The 18,734-nt window shown below is 51.3% G+C and overlaps 2 protein-coding genes across 9 annotated transcripts in view; both read left to right on the top strand.

Moving 5' to 3' along the window:
• Positions 1-7: 7 nt before the first annotated feature.
• BUB1 (BUB1 mitotic checkpoint serine/threonine kinase) lies at positions 8-14,451 on the top strand. Of its 8 annotated transcripts, XM_042038927.1 has the most exons (28): positions 8-272; positions 648-766; positions 936-1,255; positions 1,377-2,248; positions 2,674-2,733; positions 2,893-3,037; positions 3,354-3,550; positions 4,020-4,060; positions 4,321-4,415; positions 4,725-4,771; positions 4,874-5,064; positions 5,242-5,390; positions 5,802-6,139; positions 6,811-6,863; positions 7,373-7,513; positions 8,281-8,376; positions 8,688-8,778; positions 9,154-9,229; positions 9,757-9,937; positions 10,425-10,503; positions 10,908-11,131; positions 11,552-11,692; positions 12,256-12,371; positions 13,000-13,161; positions 13,284-13,441; positions 13,524-13,701; positions 13,867-13,973; positions 14,148-14,451. In XM_042038927.1, the coding sequence occupies exons 4-28, from the start codon at positions 2,166-2,168 to the stop codon at positions 14,341-14,343; spliced, it is 3,345 nt and encodes a 1,114-aa protein (XP_041894861.1). In that variant the 5' UTR covers positions 8-272; positions 648-766; positions 936-1,255; positions 1,377-2,165; the 3' UTR covers positions 14,344-14,451. The 8 variants fall into 8 exon arrangements, with proteins under 8 accessions (XP_041894861.1, XP_041894859.1, XP_041894860.1 ...); XM_042038925.1 differs by lacking the exon at positions 936-1,255; XM_042038926.1 differs by having other exon boundaries at positions 648-1,172.
• Positions 14,452-16,674: 2,223 nt separating this feature from the next.
• BCL2L11 (BCL2 like 11) overlaps positions 16,675-18,734 on the top strand; it is a 13,375-nt gene continuing 11,315 nt past the window's right edge. The window contains exons 1-2 of the mRNA XM_042038920.1: positions 16,675-16,683; positions 17,158-17,353. Coding sequence (XP_041894854.1) covers positions 16,675-16,683; positions 17,158-17,353 — 205 coding nt within the window. The remainder of the gene's footprint in view (positions 16,684-17,157; positions 17,354-18,734) is intronic.

Raw genomic sequence — 18,734 nt, 5'->3', positions numbered from 1 at the left:
GGTGGGATGTGTTTAGAGGGATCTGCTGCATTCTTGTCCCCACTGGGCGCTGCTCTGGCCTGGAGGGGATGGAGCACTGGGAAATGAGCCTGGGAATACTGAGATGGGCAATGCCAGTGAGGAAGTGCTGCCTTAATTCTGCTCATTGTTTCTTTCAGTATCTTTGTGTCGTTCATCTTGGAAGCTTTCTTTGTGGAATATTCCCTGGAGAAGAGTGAAGTGGAAACTGCCATCGAGCAGAAAATCCAGGAGCTGGGAATGGGAGTTCAAGAGTAAGCCCCCTAATGAACCCATGGTGGATGTGGCCGATTTGGCACCAGTGATGAGGGAAAAGCACCCTCTGTGTCGAGGTGTGAGCTGAGATTCCCCTTCCTTGTCACAAAGTTCTGGCTGATCTTCCTTAAAAATGGTGATTCCTCTTCCCTGTCCTGAAGTTCGGGCTCCTCTGCTGGTTTAAGTGCCAGTAGAAGGCCCCTGGTGTTGGCTTTGCTGCCTCCCGTGGCTCTTCCAGCCCAGAGGACAGGAGAGGTGCTGGAAAATAACCCCATGGCTGGTGCTTGTCCTGCCCCACCGGGAAGCCATCGCTGCTGGGCTCCCAGGGTAGGCTGTGCCCCCTTCCCAGGTCATTCCTGGCCCTTCCTGTGCAGGGATGAGCTCCGGGATGAGCAGCTCCTTGACAACATGGAGAGTGCAGAGCACGAGCTGGAGGGGGAAGGTGGAACGAAGGCACAGAGCAAAGGGCTGCTGTTCAAAATTGCCTCCAAACGTAAGTGTGACCCTCCAGGGTGTCCAGGCCCAAGGGTCCCAGCTCTTCCTTGGGAGAAACTCCCGAGTCCTGCTGCTCCCTTGGGGCTATAAAAGCAGCCAAAACCCACCTGGAGACTTTGGGACGACTGTGGACATTTGATGTTTGCTGTTTGTTTTTACTTCTGTAGCAACTTCTCCTGTCCCACCTTGGCCCTTGTGTGTCCCTTGTTTTCATTAACCTCCCTCTAGAGACACTGCCCTGGTGGCCGAGGTCCTGCTGTGCCAAGACACCCGTTTTCCTCTCTCCCTCCTCCGTGGGCTTTGCATTCCTGCTGCTTGGATCACGGGGTGACTGTATCCTCCTTTGCTCTGGCTCGCTCGATGACTATTTTCCTCCTCCTCCTGGCTTTCTTGCTGTACCGCAGGTATCCATTGTGTGGGAATAGAAGGGTTTAAAATGCCAGATAATGGCCTTATCCTCGAGAAGGGCTCACAGTACTTCAAGCAGGTGGGGTGGAACAGCAGGGAATGTGATTTGGGGGATTTTCTTGCCTGTTTTAAAACAGGCACCTTGAAGGTAGCCAGAGGAGCAGATCTGGTGCTTACAGGGAATTCTTTTGTCCCGCCAGGATACAGGACAGTGGATGCTCTGCTGCAGCGCATGTTCGAGGCAGAGATACCCCTGGAGGACGAAGGCCCTTCCTTTGAAGAGATCCTAAACTTGTCCCCCACCTCGGCTGTTCCCAGGAGCCCGAGTTCCGAGAGCGCGGCTTGAGGGGGGATCAGGGAATGGAGCCGATTCCCGGCTGTCCAGGTGTTTCCTGGCTGCTCCCACGCGTGGGGCCCGGGTTCCACGGTGGGAACAAGCAGCTGTGTCCTGGGAAGGAGCTTTATCTCATGTACAGTCCCGTATAAACGTCTGGAATGCGGGGGGCAGCCGGAGTATCCGGCTGTGCCCGGAGAGGGATGGCGCCCGGGCAGTGTGTTCTGGAATAACCCCTTCTTGTAACTGGAATTGTATCGCAGCACTTTTCTATGCAGCTCTATGGACCGGTGTGTGCTGAACGAAGCGGCTCTTCAGCACAATAAATTCAGCAGTTTGGAGAACCCATGGAATACCTCCGAGTTAATGATGGGAGAGGGTTGGGGCTGCTCCATGATAACGTGCAGGGCTCGGAGGTGGGAAACGAAGACGAGGAGAGGAGCGGGGGCTGCTCCTCGCGTGCGTTGCCCAGCGTTCCTCTTTTACTTCCCAATTCCTCATTTTGTGCCTCCTTTTCCCTTGGGGATGCGCCCGGGCCGCCCTGCAGCGGCCGCCATGGGAACAGCACCTGAGGGCGGTGCTGTGGGCGGGGTTTGTCGCGTGATTGACGGGGCCGGGGGCCAATGGGGAGGCGGGGCGGGCCGAGGACTGGCCAATGGGGAGGCGGCAGGGGCTGCGCGCGGCCAGTTTGAATCGGCGGGAGCGGTTGGGGCGGACGGGCATGGACGGGCCCGGGCGGTGAGCGGGAGAACGGGGTGGGGGAGCGGGAGAACGGGGTGGGGGAGCGGGGAAAGGGGATGGGGGAGCGGGAGAACGGGGTGGGGGAGCGGGAGAACGGGATGGGGGAGCGGGAGAACGGGATGGGGGAGCGGGAGAACGGGGTGGGGGAAGGGGAGAACCGGGTGGGGAGCGGGATAACGGGATGGGGGAGCGGGAGAACGGGGTGGGGAGCGGGATAACGGGATGGGGGAACGGGAGAACGGGGTGGGGAGCGGGATAACGGGATGGGGGAACGGGAGAACGGGGTGGGGAGCGGCGTTGGGGCGTGCTCCGTCCCCCGGAGCTGTGCGGGTGCCGCGGCCGTGGGGGCGGCAGAGCCTCCGCCCGCCCCGGGCGCTTCCCACCGTCTCCGATCCCGGCCTGACCCGGCCTCTTCCCTGCAGGGATTACGAGGTTCAGATCCGGAACTACCGAGGGCCCGACCCTCTGGAGCCGTGGGACAGGTGAGCTCGGCCCTGGCTCGGGGTGCCCCATCCCCGGCCTGGCTCGGGGTGCCCCATCCCCGGCCTGGCTGGTGCCCCATCCCTGCCCCGCTGTTGCCCCATCCCTGCCCCGGTGTTGCCCCGTCCCTGGCTCGGAGCTGACTCTGGAATGGTTTGCAGGTACCTGCAGTGGGCAGAGGAATGTCTCCCGCTCCAAGAGAAGCAGAGCCGCTGGCCCGGGCTCCTGGAGGAGCTGGTGAAGGTGTTCGTGGGCGACAAGAGGTACCACCAGGACCTGCGGTTTGTGAGCTACTGCGTCAAGCTGGTGGGTACAGCTGCGGTTTTTTGGGAATTAAACTGTCCTCAAATACTCATGCTGCAGTTCTGGGACTGCAAGGAGCTTTGGAAGGAGCAGGAGGCCTTGGGAATTCTGATCCTCTGCAGAACAGCTGAGTCTTGCTGGAGCAAAGTGTGCTTTTTAAGCTCTGTAGCTTGAGGGATGTGTCTTAGCTGCTCTTATGCTTAGAAAATGATGCTTTCCTATGATGATAACTAAGAAATTCTAATGCTTTTTATTTTGCCTGCAACTCCCTCGGATGTTTTTGGAGGTGCTGATGGCTTTGTGCATTTGTGTTGTGCAGGCAGAGTTCATCTCTTCCCCTTGCCAGTACTTTGAGTACCTGCACGGGCAGGGAATCGGAGCCAAGACCTCGAATTTCTATCTGGCCTGGGCTCAGCTGCTCCTGAGGGAAGGCAACGTGCAGGGAGCAGGAGCTGTGCTCCAGAAAGGGCTCCTCAACCAGGCACAGCCCCGGGAGAACTTGCAGCAGCTCCACTGGTAATGCTGGGGCTTCTTCTACTCCTTTATTCAGTGCTCATAATTAACCATGGGTAACGTGTGGTTAATTGTCTTTTTCCTGTGTGCTTATTTTTGGTAAAGGGAGGTGGAAACTTAATGTTTATTTACTGTTCAATATTTATTGGGTGTTTTGGGATGTATATTAAAAAATATCCCAGGGCAAAGCAAATCCTTGAGCTGAGTCTTGGAGTTTAGCATTTAATTCCGGGAAGTTAAATGGAAAAAAACAAAAGTAAAATGTAATGTACAACATAAAACAAATGCCCAATTCTGTTCTCCTGCTGCCTCTTGCAGGCTTTAGTTTTTGCAGCTCTGGAGATGTCCATATACAGTAAAAATCATGGTTTTCAGTGTTTTCGTACAAGGAAATCCAAGATTGCTGGGAGGTGGGGAGGGGTGAGGGACAGGTGATTTCATGGTAATAACTGAGGGTTTTTTTGCAATTTAGCTCCCTGCAGAGTTATGATCCTCGGAATCCTCCTTTGCAAGGTGAGGATGAAGAGTCCTGTCTGATCTGTAGCTGCACTAAATAAATTTTTTACCTCAATGAGTGAGTTTTGTCACCGAAGAAAACAAATTCCCTGTAGAAACCACTTCATTTTCCCTCTTTACTGAAAAAAATTCTTGAGGGCAATGTATTCAAAGTTATTAATTTTCCAGTGCTTCAAATTAATCAAAATTTACAAAGGAGCAAACGATTTTTACTCATTAATGAGTAGGAAATATTTCTATTATGTTTCCTGTGCCAGATGCTGCTGTTGTAAAACCACTTCAGACTTCCCATGCTGCAAATCAAATGGCTCCCCCAAAAGGTGTTTCAAGTCCTAATCCCTGCAAAAATCAGGTAAATAACGAACTATTTGCAAAAGATGTTTCGTGAGGAGTTTAGGTTGCTGAGCTTGGCTGAATAAAGATAAAATAGAATGTGTGTATCTGGTGTATCTTAAAACTGACGTTGAGATGATATTGCTTGCTGGTTTTGTGCTGCAAGCATCACATCTCCATAGGAATGTCTCAGCTGGGAAGCACTGGGATACACTCAGTGGCCTGACACATTCCCAGAATTGCAGGAATAATATTAGCAATGGAGTCTGTGCCAGTTGTGCTGCTTGAATTTTATTTTATTTTTTGGTGTTTTATTTCCCTGCTCTAGGGTCTGGATGCTGCTGGCTCCCAGTCCTGTGCTGTTGGAAAAGAAGTGTAAGTGGTTGGGTGGTCCTTTGAAAGTCCCACTGTGGGAAAATGAGCTCTCTCCCAGGCCAAATCCCCCAAGCCTGGCCCTTTCCTCCCTTTCCCTCCCAGGAACTACGTGACCTACATCTCCAAGTCCGAGGTTGTGCCGAAGGCGCCGTCGGGTGCCACGGGGTGGGAGCAGGTCCCGATGTACGACAAGAACCTGCTCCTGTGCGAAGGCTCTGAGCTCTCCTTCGAGGAGCTGAGGGCCAAGAGATACTTCAGGAAATATGAGCTCCTCAGGAGGCAGCAGGAACTGGGTATCCTCCTTTTTCCAGCTCTCCAAAGGGCTGTTTCCTGGCTAAGCTCATCCTTTGGGCTCCTCTATTCAATGCCACATCAGTGGTGTCTCTCCTGAGGCGCCAGGAGGCAGAGTGAGCCATCAGCGTGTTGTACAGACCATGTATATTCATTTCATACTGTTGTTTAATCCTCAGAGGAGGAGAAGAAAGACTCCATGAAGAAAAAGGAGTCGGCAGTCCTGGAGCTCCAAGCCCTGCAGCAGAAGCTGGACCAGCTGACTCAGCTCTCCAGAAGCCTGGAGGAAACGAGACTGGAACCAGCAGCTGAGCCAAACCAGAGGCTGGTGAGTGGGTTCTGGGATGGACAGAAATGCTCTGCCTGGGTTTATTGCACAAAATCCAGCCGTGCTGTAGGAACCAGTGCTGGTTGTTAACCCAGTCTGGAGGCTGAGGCTGCCATACCAGTGTGGAAACCTGGCACAATTTGCAACGTGCAGATTTTAAAGGTTTCACCCCAAAGTGTGGCTTTGTTTCTCCACAGTTTAGTTTGAGGTGCAGATGGACGTTCCCTTGTGTTCTGGGCACGTGGAACTGACAGGGAAAATAGGAATGGCTGTACTTGGGGGGGGGATTTTGGGTGCTTCTCATCCCTAAAGGTTCTGTTACCTTCTGGCCATGTGGAACTGGCAGGGAAAATGGGAATGGCTGCATTTGGGGGGAATTTGGGTGTCACAGAACATTTCTCATCCCTAAAGGTGCCCCCCCCTGTGAGGCCCAGCACATCCCACGTGCCAGGGAACTGGATGGCACCTGCTCCAGGGCTGGATGCGCCAAAGTCCCAAGCTCTGGTGCTGGAGCAGTCCCAGTTCCAGGTGCCACCAGCCACCACTCCCACCCCACAGCCAGCAAAGCCTCTCAGTGACTGCACTCCAGCTGCCTCCCCCTGGGAAGCACCAGAGGAGAAGGACCCAGCTGGAGCTCGGGCAGAGCTTGGAGAGCTCCAGAAGAGTTTGCTGCACCCTCCCTTCAGCGCTGCTCCAGCTCAGGAACGGGCTCATCCCGACCCAGCTCTGCCTCGGAGCACGGGAGAACTGTGAGTGTGAACAGGCTCCTCCTCTGCAATTGTGTCCTCAGGCTCCACACTGGGAGCTGGGAATTAGCTAAAAAGAAGCCTTTCTTCCCCTTCTGGAAAAAAAGCCTGACCTGAAACCAGTGTTTATTAAGCTTAGATCAAACTTGGTACTCATAGCCATTTTTAATTCCTTTTACCCCGTGGTTTAATTGCAATAAGAGGAAAGTCAGTGCATAATGCCTGGCTGGCCCTGGCATGCCTGGAATAAACCCCAGGAAGAGCTTTGCTCCTGCAGATCCCACTCCAAGGTCTCCAGAGAAAGATTAAAAAGTGCTGGTATTTCTCTCCTGCACTTTTGCTGTGGGACTTGGCCACGACATTGGGGTGCAAAGGGAGAAACCCAGGCTGGCAAAGCAAGGGTGGCTCAGTGGGCTTGGCCAAGGTGGGAACAGTTATTCACCCATATTCTGGAATTCCCTGGGGGCAAACTGTGTCCGAGGAGAGCATTTGATGCATTTTAACCTTTTTAAAGGAGACTGCTGCATCCCAGGATATTGGCAGCTGTAGGACAAGCTTTCTGGGGTGATCTTTAATAATATTCTAAAGGACCTCTCACTTCCTTGAAATAGGGATTAAAATGGGATTTAAATAGCTTTTATTGCAAGGTAATGTTGTGACTCTTTCTTCTGAAGGTCCCCTAACAAGGGATCCACTGGATTAACTCCTGCTGTGCATGTGAAGGAAGGTGAGGAACCTTTGGAAGGAGATTGATGCCATCGGTGCGGCTGTTCCCAGCTGGGAATCGTTAACTGCATGTGGACACCAGTTCCAACCCTGGAAAAGCTTCCTGACTTCCCAAACTCCATCCCTGCATGTCTGGGCAGGGTCTCTCTATCCGTTCCATGGATCCAGTCCCTGTTCCCATGTTCTGAGCAGTTCCTTTTGGAGCTAGTTGGGAATCACTGTTTGTCCTCGCTGGCTTTCTTCTTCACTTTCTGTGCTGGGACAGAGCATTCCTGGGAATTGCAGGTGGATTCCTCAGAGGTCACCCAGCTGTCCCAAGTCCCTCTTGCCCTCCAGGGCAGCCTCCCTTTTGGGAATCTGCCATGCAAACCTCTGAACAAGCCAAAATCTCTCCCCAAATTCTGCGTCGCTGCTGCTCCTCTTGTTTATTTCCCTCACTAACATTTTGCTGGAATACTCATAAACAATCCCAGGCTCCTTCAGGAATGATCTTGCCATTGTCTTTTCCAGCCTCCAGAGCTGGGAATTCCTCCTTTGCCTCTGGAAATATTTCCCAAGCCACCCCCAACACCTCACTGGGAGGAGCAATGGGCACAACAACGCCCTTCAAGGTGCAGCCGTCGCCCACGGTGCACACGAAAGAAGCCTTGGGTAAGGTCTGGAATAAAGTTTTCCTTCCCCTGGAGTCAGTGGGGTCTTCCCTGGAAATGGTAATGGAGACTTTTCTAGCCAAGGGAGCTGTCTAGGGATGGGCATGTGCACCATTCAAAGAGGAAAATAACATTAAATCATTGATTGTCTGTGGGGATATTGTCTGGGTGACCCAAAACCTCTGACCAGAAATGGATGTTGTAGCAACATCCCAGCAGCCACATCCCACCAATTCCTGGATAAATCACTGCCAGGCTTCTTGGGGAGTGAGTGGCTTTTGTCAGGGAATCCTGTTTGGGAGGTGAAGACCTAAACCACACTAATTTGGAAGCTCATAGTCAGCTCTGGTTGACGCTGAGCTGAATAAAAACAAAAAGATAAACCCCAAAAGCCTGTGGCATTCATTAGTCTTCCAAATATCTAAGTTTTAAAAAAATCTAAGAAATTAAAGGCGGATTTGCTCCCTTAGGAAACTTGGAATTTCACCTTGGAGAGCAAATAAAAAGGGCCGAGTGCGTGTTGGCCAAATTGGCCCTTCCTGTGTCTGTTCAGTTGTCTGTGGGGTGTTTAAATGCAAGAGGGAGGAGCAATTGGTTATTGACCGCAGATGAATTATAAGGATATTATTATTAATTAGCATTGAAGGCTGCTAGAGTTAATTGGCATTTGATTTGACTACTACACAATGGAAGAACCTCTGAAAATTTCTTTTTCTGGGAGTGTTATTTGTTTATTATTTATTCCTTTTTTATTTCTTTCTTTCTTAGGTGTTCTCATGGATATGTTCCAAACACCCTTCTTGCCTGAGCCATCTGCCCTGGAAGACAGCGAGGAACAATTTGAAGCCTTTTGCAGAAGAAGAGGTGTGTGCTCTTTATTTTCCCAGTCCATGGAATTCCATCCTTTATTTCCCATTGTCACCTCCCACCAGTCCTTGCTGGAAGAGTGATGCCAGTCTGAACCCCAGGAGCTTACAAGAGTGAGATTTCACAACTGGGTTCGGGCTGGAAAAATCTTCTTTCCAAGAGTTTATAGGAAAGGTGATTGGAGTGGGAACTCTGCAGGTGCAGCTCGATGGAGCCCCGAGCATCACGTGCCTGGACAGGGGGGAGAATGTGGCTGTTTAAATAATCTTTATTGGGTGAAGATAACCCCTGTTATCTCTTATTTTCAGAGCCTGGTGGATGTTTGAAAACCAACATCGTTGTCCCTGTCACTCCTGCATTTGCCATCTTTGAGGATGAGGAGGAGAAGGAGAACAGCAGGTAAGGAGGGAAGAAGGAGCCAGCTGAGCTCAGCTCCGTAAAAATCACGGAGCAAATTGATCCCATTCCATGAGACTTTGCTGTGGCTGTGCCAGGATTGGCTCGGATACAACTTGTGGCAGCTGCCTGGAGTGGCAGGAGAAAAGCAGGAGTTGCTACTCTGGGATTGCACAACTTCCCTGTTTGGACAGTGCTTGGAAGTTCTTCATTCTCCAGAGAACTTGGGGATAACTGAGCTGCTGCAGCTTCTCCGAGTCGCTGCAAATGGGGCTCTTAAAATAAAAGTAAAAATTCAGGTTAAACAAACAAACCTCTGTCGTGCCTGGGAAAGCTCCTGGGGAAAAGCTGTTCTAAACTTTTGGGGTCATTTTTCAGGATCCCACAGCACAAGAACAAACCAGAAGAGCCCAGAACTTTTGGAGAACGTCCCTTGACCGACTGTGCAGCAGAAGTGAGTGGTGATCCTGCAGGGATTAGCCTTGGGAGTGGGTTATTCACTTATGAGGGTTGCCAGTGTGGGTGCATTCACCTCTGCTCTATCCCAGTCCCACAGTATCCTTAGGAATGATGCCTAGCTGAAGGCTGGATACCTTTTCCCATTTCCTGCCACCAGGATGAGCTTTTTTGATTGTTGATTGACAGAAAACTGATGGAGAACTCCACCTCTCAAATGTGTGGATTTGGCATCAGTCTGGGAGAGGAAGAGACATTTCATCTTCCAGCAGCCACCTCGCAGCTTCCATAGCCGAGGAGATGGATAAAACTTGGATAGAAGTGATCCCTTCCCAGGGTTTAGCTTTTCCAGGCTCTCATGGCAATTTCGGGTGGTCTGGTATTTTGCTGTGGCTTTGATTATTACCAACATTCAGACCTAGCCTAAAACTATGGAAACATGGGATTTAGGTTCTATTTCAGGATCATTTGGATGGTTTAATTTTAAATCTCGATTTTTTTTATTTTTCTTTTTTCCCTGCCTAGGAAGAAACGGGAACCACGGAATTCCTGCGGGATGATTACACGGTGTGGAATGGCCCCTGCAGAAACAAAGCCCTGGCTCCCAGTCCAGACAACACCAGGGACTTTGCCCGAGCTGCCCAGCTCATGTCCACACCCTTTAATTACCTGGCAGCTCCTTCGAGGCCCCCTTTGGAGGACAGAGGTAAAATAAGGACTCTTTTGGGTGGAAAACATTGAATTCGGTGCCTCATGACTCCATTTCTGCCCAAATCCCGCCCAAGTGTGGCTCCCACTGCTGCCACTCCTGAGTCCACATTCCCTGTGGAACAGGAGGTCACCAGCTCTCCAAGGATTTTTAACTGGGATAAGATGAGGTGGTGAGGGACAAGAGGCTTTGTGTGTCCAGCTGCTGCTGTGAACCATTCCAAGGGGTTGGGAATATTCAAACATTTGGTGAATCCCATCTGGGAGCACCTCTATGCTGCTCTCCATAGAGGAAGTCTTTTAAGTCTTGGAATATGCTCCCTGGAGAAATCCAGCTTTTAACTTGGATGTTTGAAATGAGGCTTTGTTGAGTTCTGTTTTTTGTGGCAGCAGCTTTCAGAGGTGCTGGGTGAGAATACTCAAAATATTCCTGCTTTTGGGGAAATAAACATTGATTTGCTCTTGTTGCTGTTCCCTTTGTTCAGCCTGTGAGGAAAATTTGCCTCAAATGGATTTGGAGTTCTCTGGAGAACTACACAGGCAGCCAAAGGCCAAAAAGTTAAGGTATGCTGCTCCCAGTCCGAGTTTTCCAAGGTTTTCCACTGTATTTGTGTCAGCCTGCCTCTGCCCAACACTCATCCCATCACTGGGGGTAAATGGACCCGGGTTTGGTGGCCACGCCCCAGAAAGCCTTCCAGGATTTAAGTTTTGCCTCACTGAAATTAAAAACTAACTAGTCAAAAATCCACTGTTTTCTTCTCTTGATGAAACTTGGACATGAATGGGTAACACAGCTTGACCAAATCTAGTTTTCCTAAGAAAATTCCCTTTTATTCACCTCAGTGTTGGCCATGGTGGCATTTGACACATTTTTGCTCCCCGAAGGTGCTAAACCACCAAGGCAGAAGGTTAATAATATAATCCTATGTTAATATTAATAATTAATTGTATTTTGTTTAAATCCATAGGCCTGTTCTTGAACACATCCCTGAACAGAGAGAGCTTCATGGAAACCTTCTGAAACAAGGGACTGGAATCCAGGGAATTGCTGCAGCTGCTTCCCAACGACTGCATGAGGAGACAGCTCCAAGCAGAACTGGATATTCCTCCTCCCTTGGAGTGGATAGAACTTGCCAGGAGAGGCTGTGTGGAGCTGGGCAGGACAGGACAGCCCGGACTGGGAGACCTGCAGGTACCCAGCATTCCCTGGTTTTCTTCCCTGGATTCCAAGGGCAGTGCTTTGTGCACTGGAGGGAGCGATTCCATGATTACTGCAAGGAGGTTGCTGCTCACCTGCAAGGAATGTGAGGAGGGATGAGTGTGGGTTGTACCTGGATTGCACATTGCCATGGATACCCCAGAGTGCAGGAATACTTGGAATCCTGACAGGTTCTGGGCTCACTGAGGCTCGAATATTTTGGGAAACTCCGGATTTCTGGGCAGGTGCAAAAGCTGGAGTGTGAAAATCAAGGAATGCTTCACTTATCCCTCCTGGGGGTTTTTTTGTTTATTATTTTCTTTAAATCAGTGATGCTCATTCAAGCCCAAGCTTGTGTTACTTCTTCCTTGGAATGCCACCCAGAGCTTAAACACTTCCCTTTTTTCCATGAAGTCCTTGTTGAGAACCCTTGGGACACGGAATTGGTTGGCAAGTTCTTGTTGGAGCTTCCGAAACCACTCCACACCTACGCCAACTACTTTGAGTGGAAATCTCCTCTTCCATTCATCAAACTGAAGGCTGAACTCTCACTGGGTAAGAGCTCCTTCAAACTCTTCATTGCCAAGCATTTCTTGAAACTTTTTATGGGAAAATTTCTTGGAAGTATGTGGGAATTCAGCTTCCTTGTGTGTGTATATCCAGATTATCTCAGCCTCAGGTTGGGAATTAGGCCTGGGGTTGGCCTGTTTGTCTTTTGTAGCTTGAGCCTTTTGGATGAGGCATTTTTCCCAGTTTTCGCTGTAAACTGGGCCACAGCTCTCCAGCTTTGTGTGGAACAGCAGTGGGCCTGTGTCAACAAAAGCTGTAGGACAGGGATTGCAACATCCCAGTGGGACTTAAGCATTAGTGTTTACTTTTCAGGGCATGCCCTTTGGAATTTGACTGCTTCCAGGGGGTCAGGCAAAAATAGAAACACTGGGGTTGAGTGTGTGTAACTTCTAGCACTCCTGCTCTGTCCTGTTCCTAGCAGGAAGAAATTTTTAGGGAAGGACTTGATCTAGGATTAAATAATTCATTTAGGCTGGTGCTCTTCTCTTTTTTCTCCTGTTTTTCCTCTGTGGAGTTGGCAGGCAGGATTTAATGGTAATCTTTTAAAGGCTCCAGCTCATTCCACATGGATTGCTTGGTCGGAGAGGGAGCTTTTGCCCAAGTCTATCAAGCTTCCATCCTGGATGCCAGCAACCCTCGGAACAATCAGAAAGTGATATTCAAGGTCAGTGGTGTTGGGTCACAACAGCTCTCCTGGAATAATTCTCGAGTCTGACCCTCCCCCTGAGTGGATTCACACACATCCTTGGCCTTTCCATGTCAGATCTGTCTCTGGCATCTTTTTATGGATCTTTTCTCCAACATTTAGTCCTTCAGGAAAAAATTAAACCCCTTCTTTAACCCCTGAAGAGAAACTTTTTCAGGACAGAAGGTGATTTATGTTTTCTTCGGAGCATCGGGGATACACAGAGTGTGTGGAATTGTAGCATGGGATTGAAGTCTTGATTTGAGAGGATTAATGATGGAGTTTATCATCCTGAGGTTAATTACTGTGAGGATGGGGAGGCCCTGGCACAGCTTTTCCAGAGGTGTGACTGCCCCATCCCTGGAAGTGTCCAAGGCCAGGTTGGACACTGGGGCTTGGAGCAACCTGGGAAAGAGGAAAGTGTGCCATGGCAGGGGGTGCAACTGGATCATCTTAAGTTCCCTCCCAACCCAAACCATTCTGGGATAAGTTCAAGAGGGAAGATGCCTGATCTGCCATTAAAAACCAACAACAAAACCCAACCTGAGAGGAACTCCAGCTTTTAACACTCCCAGATTTTCCCAGGAAATCCCCTTCTTTCTTCTAGGTCCAGAAACCTGCCAACCCTTGGGAGTTCTACATTGCCAGCCAGCTGCTGGAGAGGCTGAGCCCCAGCGTGCGCCACCTCTACATCCACTTCTATTCCGCCCATTTCTTCTCCAACGGCAGCATTTTGGTGGGGGAGCTCCACAACTACGGAACGCTGCTCGTGAGTGCCACCAGCTTCTGCTCTGGAGCATCTCTGCCCTTTTGGAGTGTTTCCTGCACTTGATTTGCCTTCTTTGGGGATATGTTGTTCTTTAATCCATGCTGTGTGTCTCTGACTTCCAGAATGCCGTCAACATTTACAAGAAGCTCCCGGAGAAGGTGATGCCCCAAGCCCTCGTCATCTACTTTGCTGTCAAAATCCTTCACATGGTGGAGGAGCTGCACAGCTGCAAAATCATCCACGGGGACATCAAACCTGACAACTTCATCCTGGGAGAAAGGCAAGTGTCTCCTGTTGTCACCAGGTGTCACCATAAGGGAGCCTGGAGACACTGAGGGGGTTGTTTCTTGTTGTGGTTGAAGGTTCCTGGACAACGACACGTGTGACATTGATGGGCTCTGCCATGGCCTGACCCTCATTGACCTGGGCCAGAGCATCGACATGAAGCTCTTCCCTGAGGGAACAGCCTTCACTGCCAGGTGTGAAACGTCTGGATTCCAGTGCGTGGAAATGCTGACAAACAAACCATGGAACTACCAGGTAAGGGACAGCCTGAAATCTCGGAGCTTCCTGCACGCCAAAAAATTGGACTCTACCAGTGCTGTAGCATCTTGCAGAGCTTCTCCCTCTCCACGGGGTGTTTTCAGCTCCGTTTTAGTGCTCTGGGTGTGTTTTTGACACGGAACTGGTGTGGTTTTGGTTCAGACAGACTACTTTGGGATCGCAGCCACCGTGTACTGCCTGCTCTTCGGGACCTACATGCGCCTCAAGGATGACAATGGGGTCTGGAAGCCTGAGGGATCCTTCAGGAGGTAGGTGTCCAAAATATTCCCCAAACCTTTGCCTAGGTTTCCTAGAAACCCACGTTTAGTACCACATTCGAGGCTGGTTCTGTCACAACTTTTCTAACTGGGAGTAGAGCAAAAATGAGTATTTTAACAGCTGAATTTAGCACTTTTTGGATGGGTTTTTGTCCTTTTTTCCAGGCTTGCCAATGCTGACCTGTGGAAAGAGTTCTTTGAGAGCTTGCTGAACATTCCCAGCTGCCACAACCTGCCTTCCCTCGGAGTCCTGCGCCAGAAGCTCAAGGATTTATTTTGCAGGTCCTACGCGAAGGAAATCAAGTTCCTTCGGAACAGACTCGTTGTGCTGCTCATCGAGCACAAACGCTTGCGGAAATAAGGGTTGAGTTTGCACAGTTTCCACGGACTTGGGGTTTTATGGATTTGGAATCTTTTTGTAATAACTTGGTTTTAAATAATAAATGGGTTTGGGGTTGACCCAACGATGGTTTGCGTCTTTCTGGGGAAAAACGTGCTTTTTGGGGGGAAAAATACGCTGAAATGAGTTGTTAGTTGGTTTGAGAGGCAGTGGGTGTGCTTGGGTTGGGCTTTTCCTGCTCCACCTGTCCTTAGGAATTTCTAGGATGGAGGAAATGGAGGTTTGCAGGTCAGATTTAGGTTGGACAGGACTGAACCCTCCCTTGGCACCTCCAGTTCTGACCTCCCCCCACATCATTACTTGAGCTCGGGAAAACCAAAAGACAAATGTCTCTTGTTTGCCTGTACCGTGGCAGAAGTTTGGGGAAAAAGTGTTCCTTTAAAAGGAATATTTTAGCAGCACAACCCCTGAGGAAGGAGAGGGCATTAATTTGATTTTTGCATCTCCCCACAGGAGGGAGACAACAGCCTTTGCTATTCTCCCTCCTTCTGCTTCTGTTTCTGGGGTGGTTTTCCTATGCTTAAACTGTTCAGCTGAAAACCACGGTGAGCCTGGGCACCTGGTACAGCTTGGGATAGTCAGGAAGAGCTTGGGATATGTTGTGGTTCTCCTAGGGTTTGCTGTTCTCCCTCCAGCTGGGGCTCCTCTCCCTGCCCTGATGGCAGAACCTCTTGGATTCCCCTTGGAAGCAGCCTGCTTCCCGTGGCACGTGGAAAAGCCTCAGGCTTTGATCCGAAGCAGCTGGTTCCTGACTCAGCTGGAGCGAGCTGCACCAGGAGGCAGATCAGCTGGAGCAATCTCGGAGCTAGTGGAAACATAAACACTGGATGCAGGGGTGGCTTTTTTGTTCCCTTTCTCCCCTCAGTTGCATTTTTTTACGAGCTGAGTCGAAGCCAGCTGTTCTCTGGCCAGGCCAAAATCTCTGCCAGGCTCAAGTTTTTAGATCTATATTGTAAATTATGTATTTTTAGTTCCTCATATAACGCAGAGGGATATGTGGAGGAGCACTTTTCAGAGCATTATGAGCACGATGGAGCTTTTAGCTGCAGCTTTGCCCTTAATAAATGCTGTTATTTTACATTAAACACCCTTAAAACAGCCCCCTGCACCAGCCACCTGCTCCTGCCCCCACCCCACCATCCTCCCATGGGAAGCAGGGAGGAGAAAGGTTAAAACCCCACCCTGTGAGGGGTAAAAATGGATCAGTGGAGGGATGAGGAGGTGGGGTGGAGGTTCTGCTTTCCTACTTGATTTAAACCAAGCTGTTCAAAAACCCAAGAGTAGTGAAGCCCAGGGCCCAGCTGGCAGGGTGATATTTCCTCCCCGGCACGCGCCGGCTCCACGCTGCTGAAGATCTCGAGGTATCCCCAGAGTCGCCCTTTACAGATAACTCATCTTGGGGCCTCCACCACCCACACGGAGAGGAGAGATTTCCTGGCGCGTGGGTGGGTGCCTCTGCCTCTTCTTCTGCAGAAAACCCAGGTTTACTCATTTTTCACCCTCTGCCATCCAGCCGGGGCCCCCCCCCTGGGGTCTGTGGCTGTCTCCCAGCTCCTCCACCCCTTGCTGGTGGTGGCCCATCACCACTCAGCCCTGGCCAAGCCCTTTCTGCTGCCATCTCCCCTCAATTCCTGGCCAAATTTCTTAATTATGGCTTTGAAGGCATTAAAAAGGATAAAGCGTAAGGTTGTTAAAAGCTGCAGCCACCTCAGTAATTAGGCGCACGCTAACGAAGCAGCGAGCCTGGTCCCCGTCCTTGGGGTGACCCAAAGTGCTGTCACTCACCGCAATAGGAGCAATAAATAACTTTAAATGCACATTAACAGATCACAAATTCACTGGTGCCAGCAGGGATCCAAGTGCCACCTCCTGCCCAGCCCAGGGAGCACTCAGGTCACAATGGGACCCTTCTTTGTCCCTTGGTCCATCACCATGTCACCGTCACCGCTGCAGATGTGTGGAGTAGTGACATCCCACAGAGAGGGTTTGGGGGTTTCTTTAACTAAAATACACATTTATTTAACAAAACCCACCTGTTCTTATCTCTATCCAACCTTTGCTGTTCAAGCACCCCCACACTGATGACAAAGGGTTTGATTTTGGGTTGGTGTTTGAAATCAGGAGCACGGTAAAGGTCAGGCTCCAAGCCTGGCTCAGACAAAGCCTCGTGCTTGAGGCTTAAACCTGATTTTATCTGGCAGCATGAGTGAAGTAACATTTATCATGATGGTTGGAGAAGAAGGAGGAGAGCAAGGTGTCATTTTTTTCCGTTGGTGCTTTGTTCAGTTCAGAATGGGTTTGGTGAGCACCTGCTGGGCGGGGAGGAGGGCTTGGGGGTGGTTTTCCCTGGGGGTTTTCATGGCAGTGTCAGGAGTCCTTTCCCTCCAGCCAGGCCCCATCTCCTTTCCTCCAACCTCCTCCCTGCCCCCTTCCTGGTGGCAAGGACAGCCTGCTGGGATTGGGCTTGGCTCCATGATCTGGGAGGGCTTTTCCACCCTAAGTGATTCTGTGATGGCACAGAGGGAAGGCTGGGTGGGAGATGCCACTGCTGGGATGCTGCAGCAGCATGGGATCCCCACCATCCTCCTCCACCCCTCTCCTTTCTCCCTCCTCATTTCCATGTGAGACACAGGAAAGCTCCCTGCACACCGGTCGGTCGGTCCGTAGGAGGGCTGGGATGGGGCATTCCCAAACTGCATTCCCAGGGAGCTGGGGATGGATGCTGCAGGGCCTGGGGCAGGTTTCAACTCCCCCTCTCTCCATCTGTGCCCACAGTGCCGAAAACAAATGACCTTCAGGATCGACTTCTGTGCAAATTCCTCCGAGATGGCTCACAACAAGAGGAAGGAGGATAACGTCAAAAAGGATTTGTTCCAGGAGGCTGGAGGCGTGATTCACGGGGGGAAAATGCACTTGGTGCCTGTCCTGGCTCTCCAAAACCTGAAGGCAGGAGGAGAAGGGCCAGCTCAAGGTTGGGTGATGGAAAGGCCAGGCTGTTCCCCATCCCCTTTGTGCTCGCGTGAGCCGCCCACACAGAAACCAAAGCGACCCAGGAGGAGAAAACAGACTCAACATCTGCCGGCTGGCCCTGTGTCCCGGCAGCCCTGGCGCCTCCAGAGTGTCCCCCTCGCTCTGCCCCAGCGCCACGGGGTGCTCTGCAGGCCTCAGCTGAGGGGAAAAGCCTCGGGTGGCTCCCAGATCCGAGGGAAGTGTGAGGGAAGCAGGGCCTTGTGAAGCCCCACCAGCTCTGTGCGGTGGGTACTGCTGCCTGAGGGCTGGGAAAGGAGGAACAAGCCTGATTTTCAGCCCTGCTTCTCCCTCGCTTTTCCGGTGTGGAAAGGTGATGGCCAGATCCTTGAGCCTCTCCCTTCTTGTGCTGGCCCCTGCCTTCAAATTTTCCCTAATGAGTCTTCCTAACAAATTTCCCTAATTATTTTTGCGCACTGAAAACACCTGCAGACCCTTTTCCTTCCCATGCCATTGGAGCAGTGTGAAGGGGGTGGGAACACAGCCAGAGCAGCCAGGGATGCTCCAGCAGCATGTGGGACCACCCATGGTGTAGGTGGGGGACACTGGGGTGGGATGTGGGACCTGTGGCCACCACAGCATCCGCTCCAGCAGCAGCACTCAGCCCCCGTGGTGGATAGGCCGGGTCCTTCCTCTCCTTGGTCCTTCCTCTCCATAGGGCTTCTTCCATCCCATGGTCCTTCCTCTCCATGGTCTTTCTTCCTTTCCATAGTTCTTCCTCTCCACAGCTGTGTTTCTCCATGGGCTGGAGATGCTGCTGCTGCTTGAGGGATGCCCCAGCGCCTGTGTGTGTGCAAGGGGTGCAGCGGGAAGGGCTGTGGGGGATTTGTGGGGTGCAGGAGGTGCCCTGGAGCAGGGGTGTGCGTGGGCAAGGTGTGTGTAAAGTGTGTGTGAAGAGCAAGCACGTGGGTGTGCGCACATGGGGGTGTAACAAGGCGTGCCTGGGGTGTGTAAGGGGTGTGCAGGTAAGGGGAGCACCCGCAGTACTTGGGGTGTGTGTAGGGGTGCGTGAACCCAGGGGGGTGTGTATTGTGTGTGTAAGGTGCGAGTGCATGGTGCAGGGAGGGAAGGGTAGAGGCATCCGTACACAGCACTCTGGGGTGTGTTTGTGTGTGGGGGTGTGTGTGTACAAGGCTGGGAGTGCACGTGTGTGTGTGTGTGTAAGGCTGTGCCGTGCCCCGATGTGTGTGTAAGGCTGTGCCGTGCCCCGGTGTGTGTGTGTGTGTGTGTGAGGCTGTGCCGTGCCCCGATGTGTGTGTAAGGCTGTGCCGTGCCCCGGTGTGTGTGAGGCTGTGCCGTGCCCCGGTGTGTGTGTAAGGCCGTGC

The sequence above is a fragment of the Corvus kubaryi genome, unplaced genomic scaffold (assembly GCF_017639235.1).
Source record: "Corvus kubaryi isolate FWS band 111438036 unplaced genomic scaffold, C.kubaryi_AGA036_p1.0 37393, whole genome shotgun sequence".
NCBI classification, from domain to species: Eukaryota; Metazoa; Chordata; class Aves; order Passeriformes; family Corvidae; genus Corvus; species Corvus kubaryi.
Note: the sequence above shows the minus strand (reverse complement) of the source record. Positions and strands in the feature narration are given on the sequence as shown.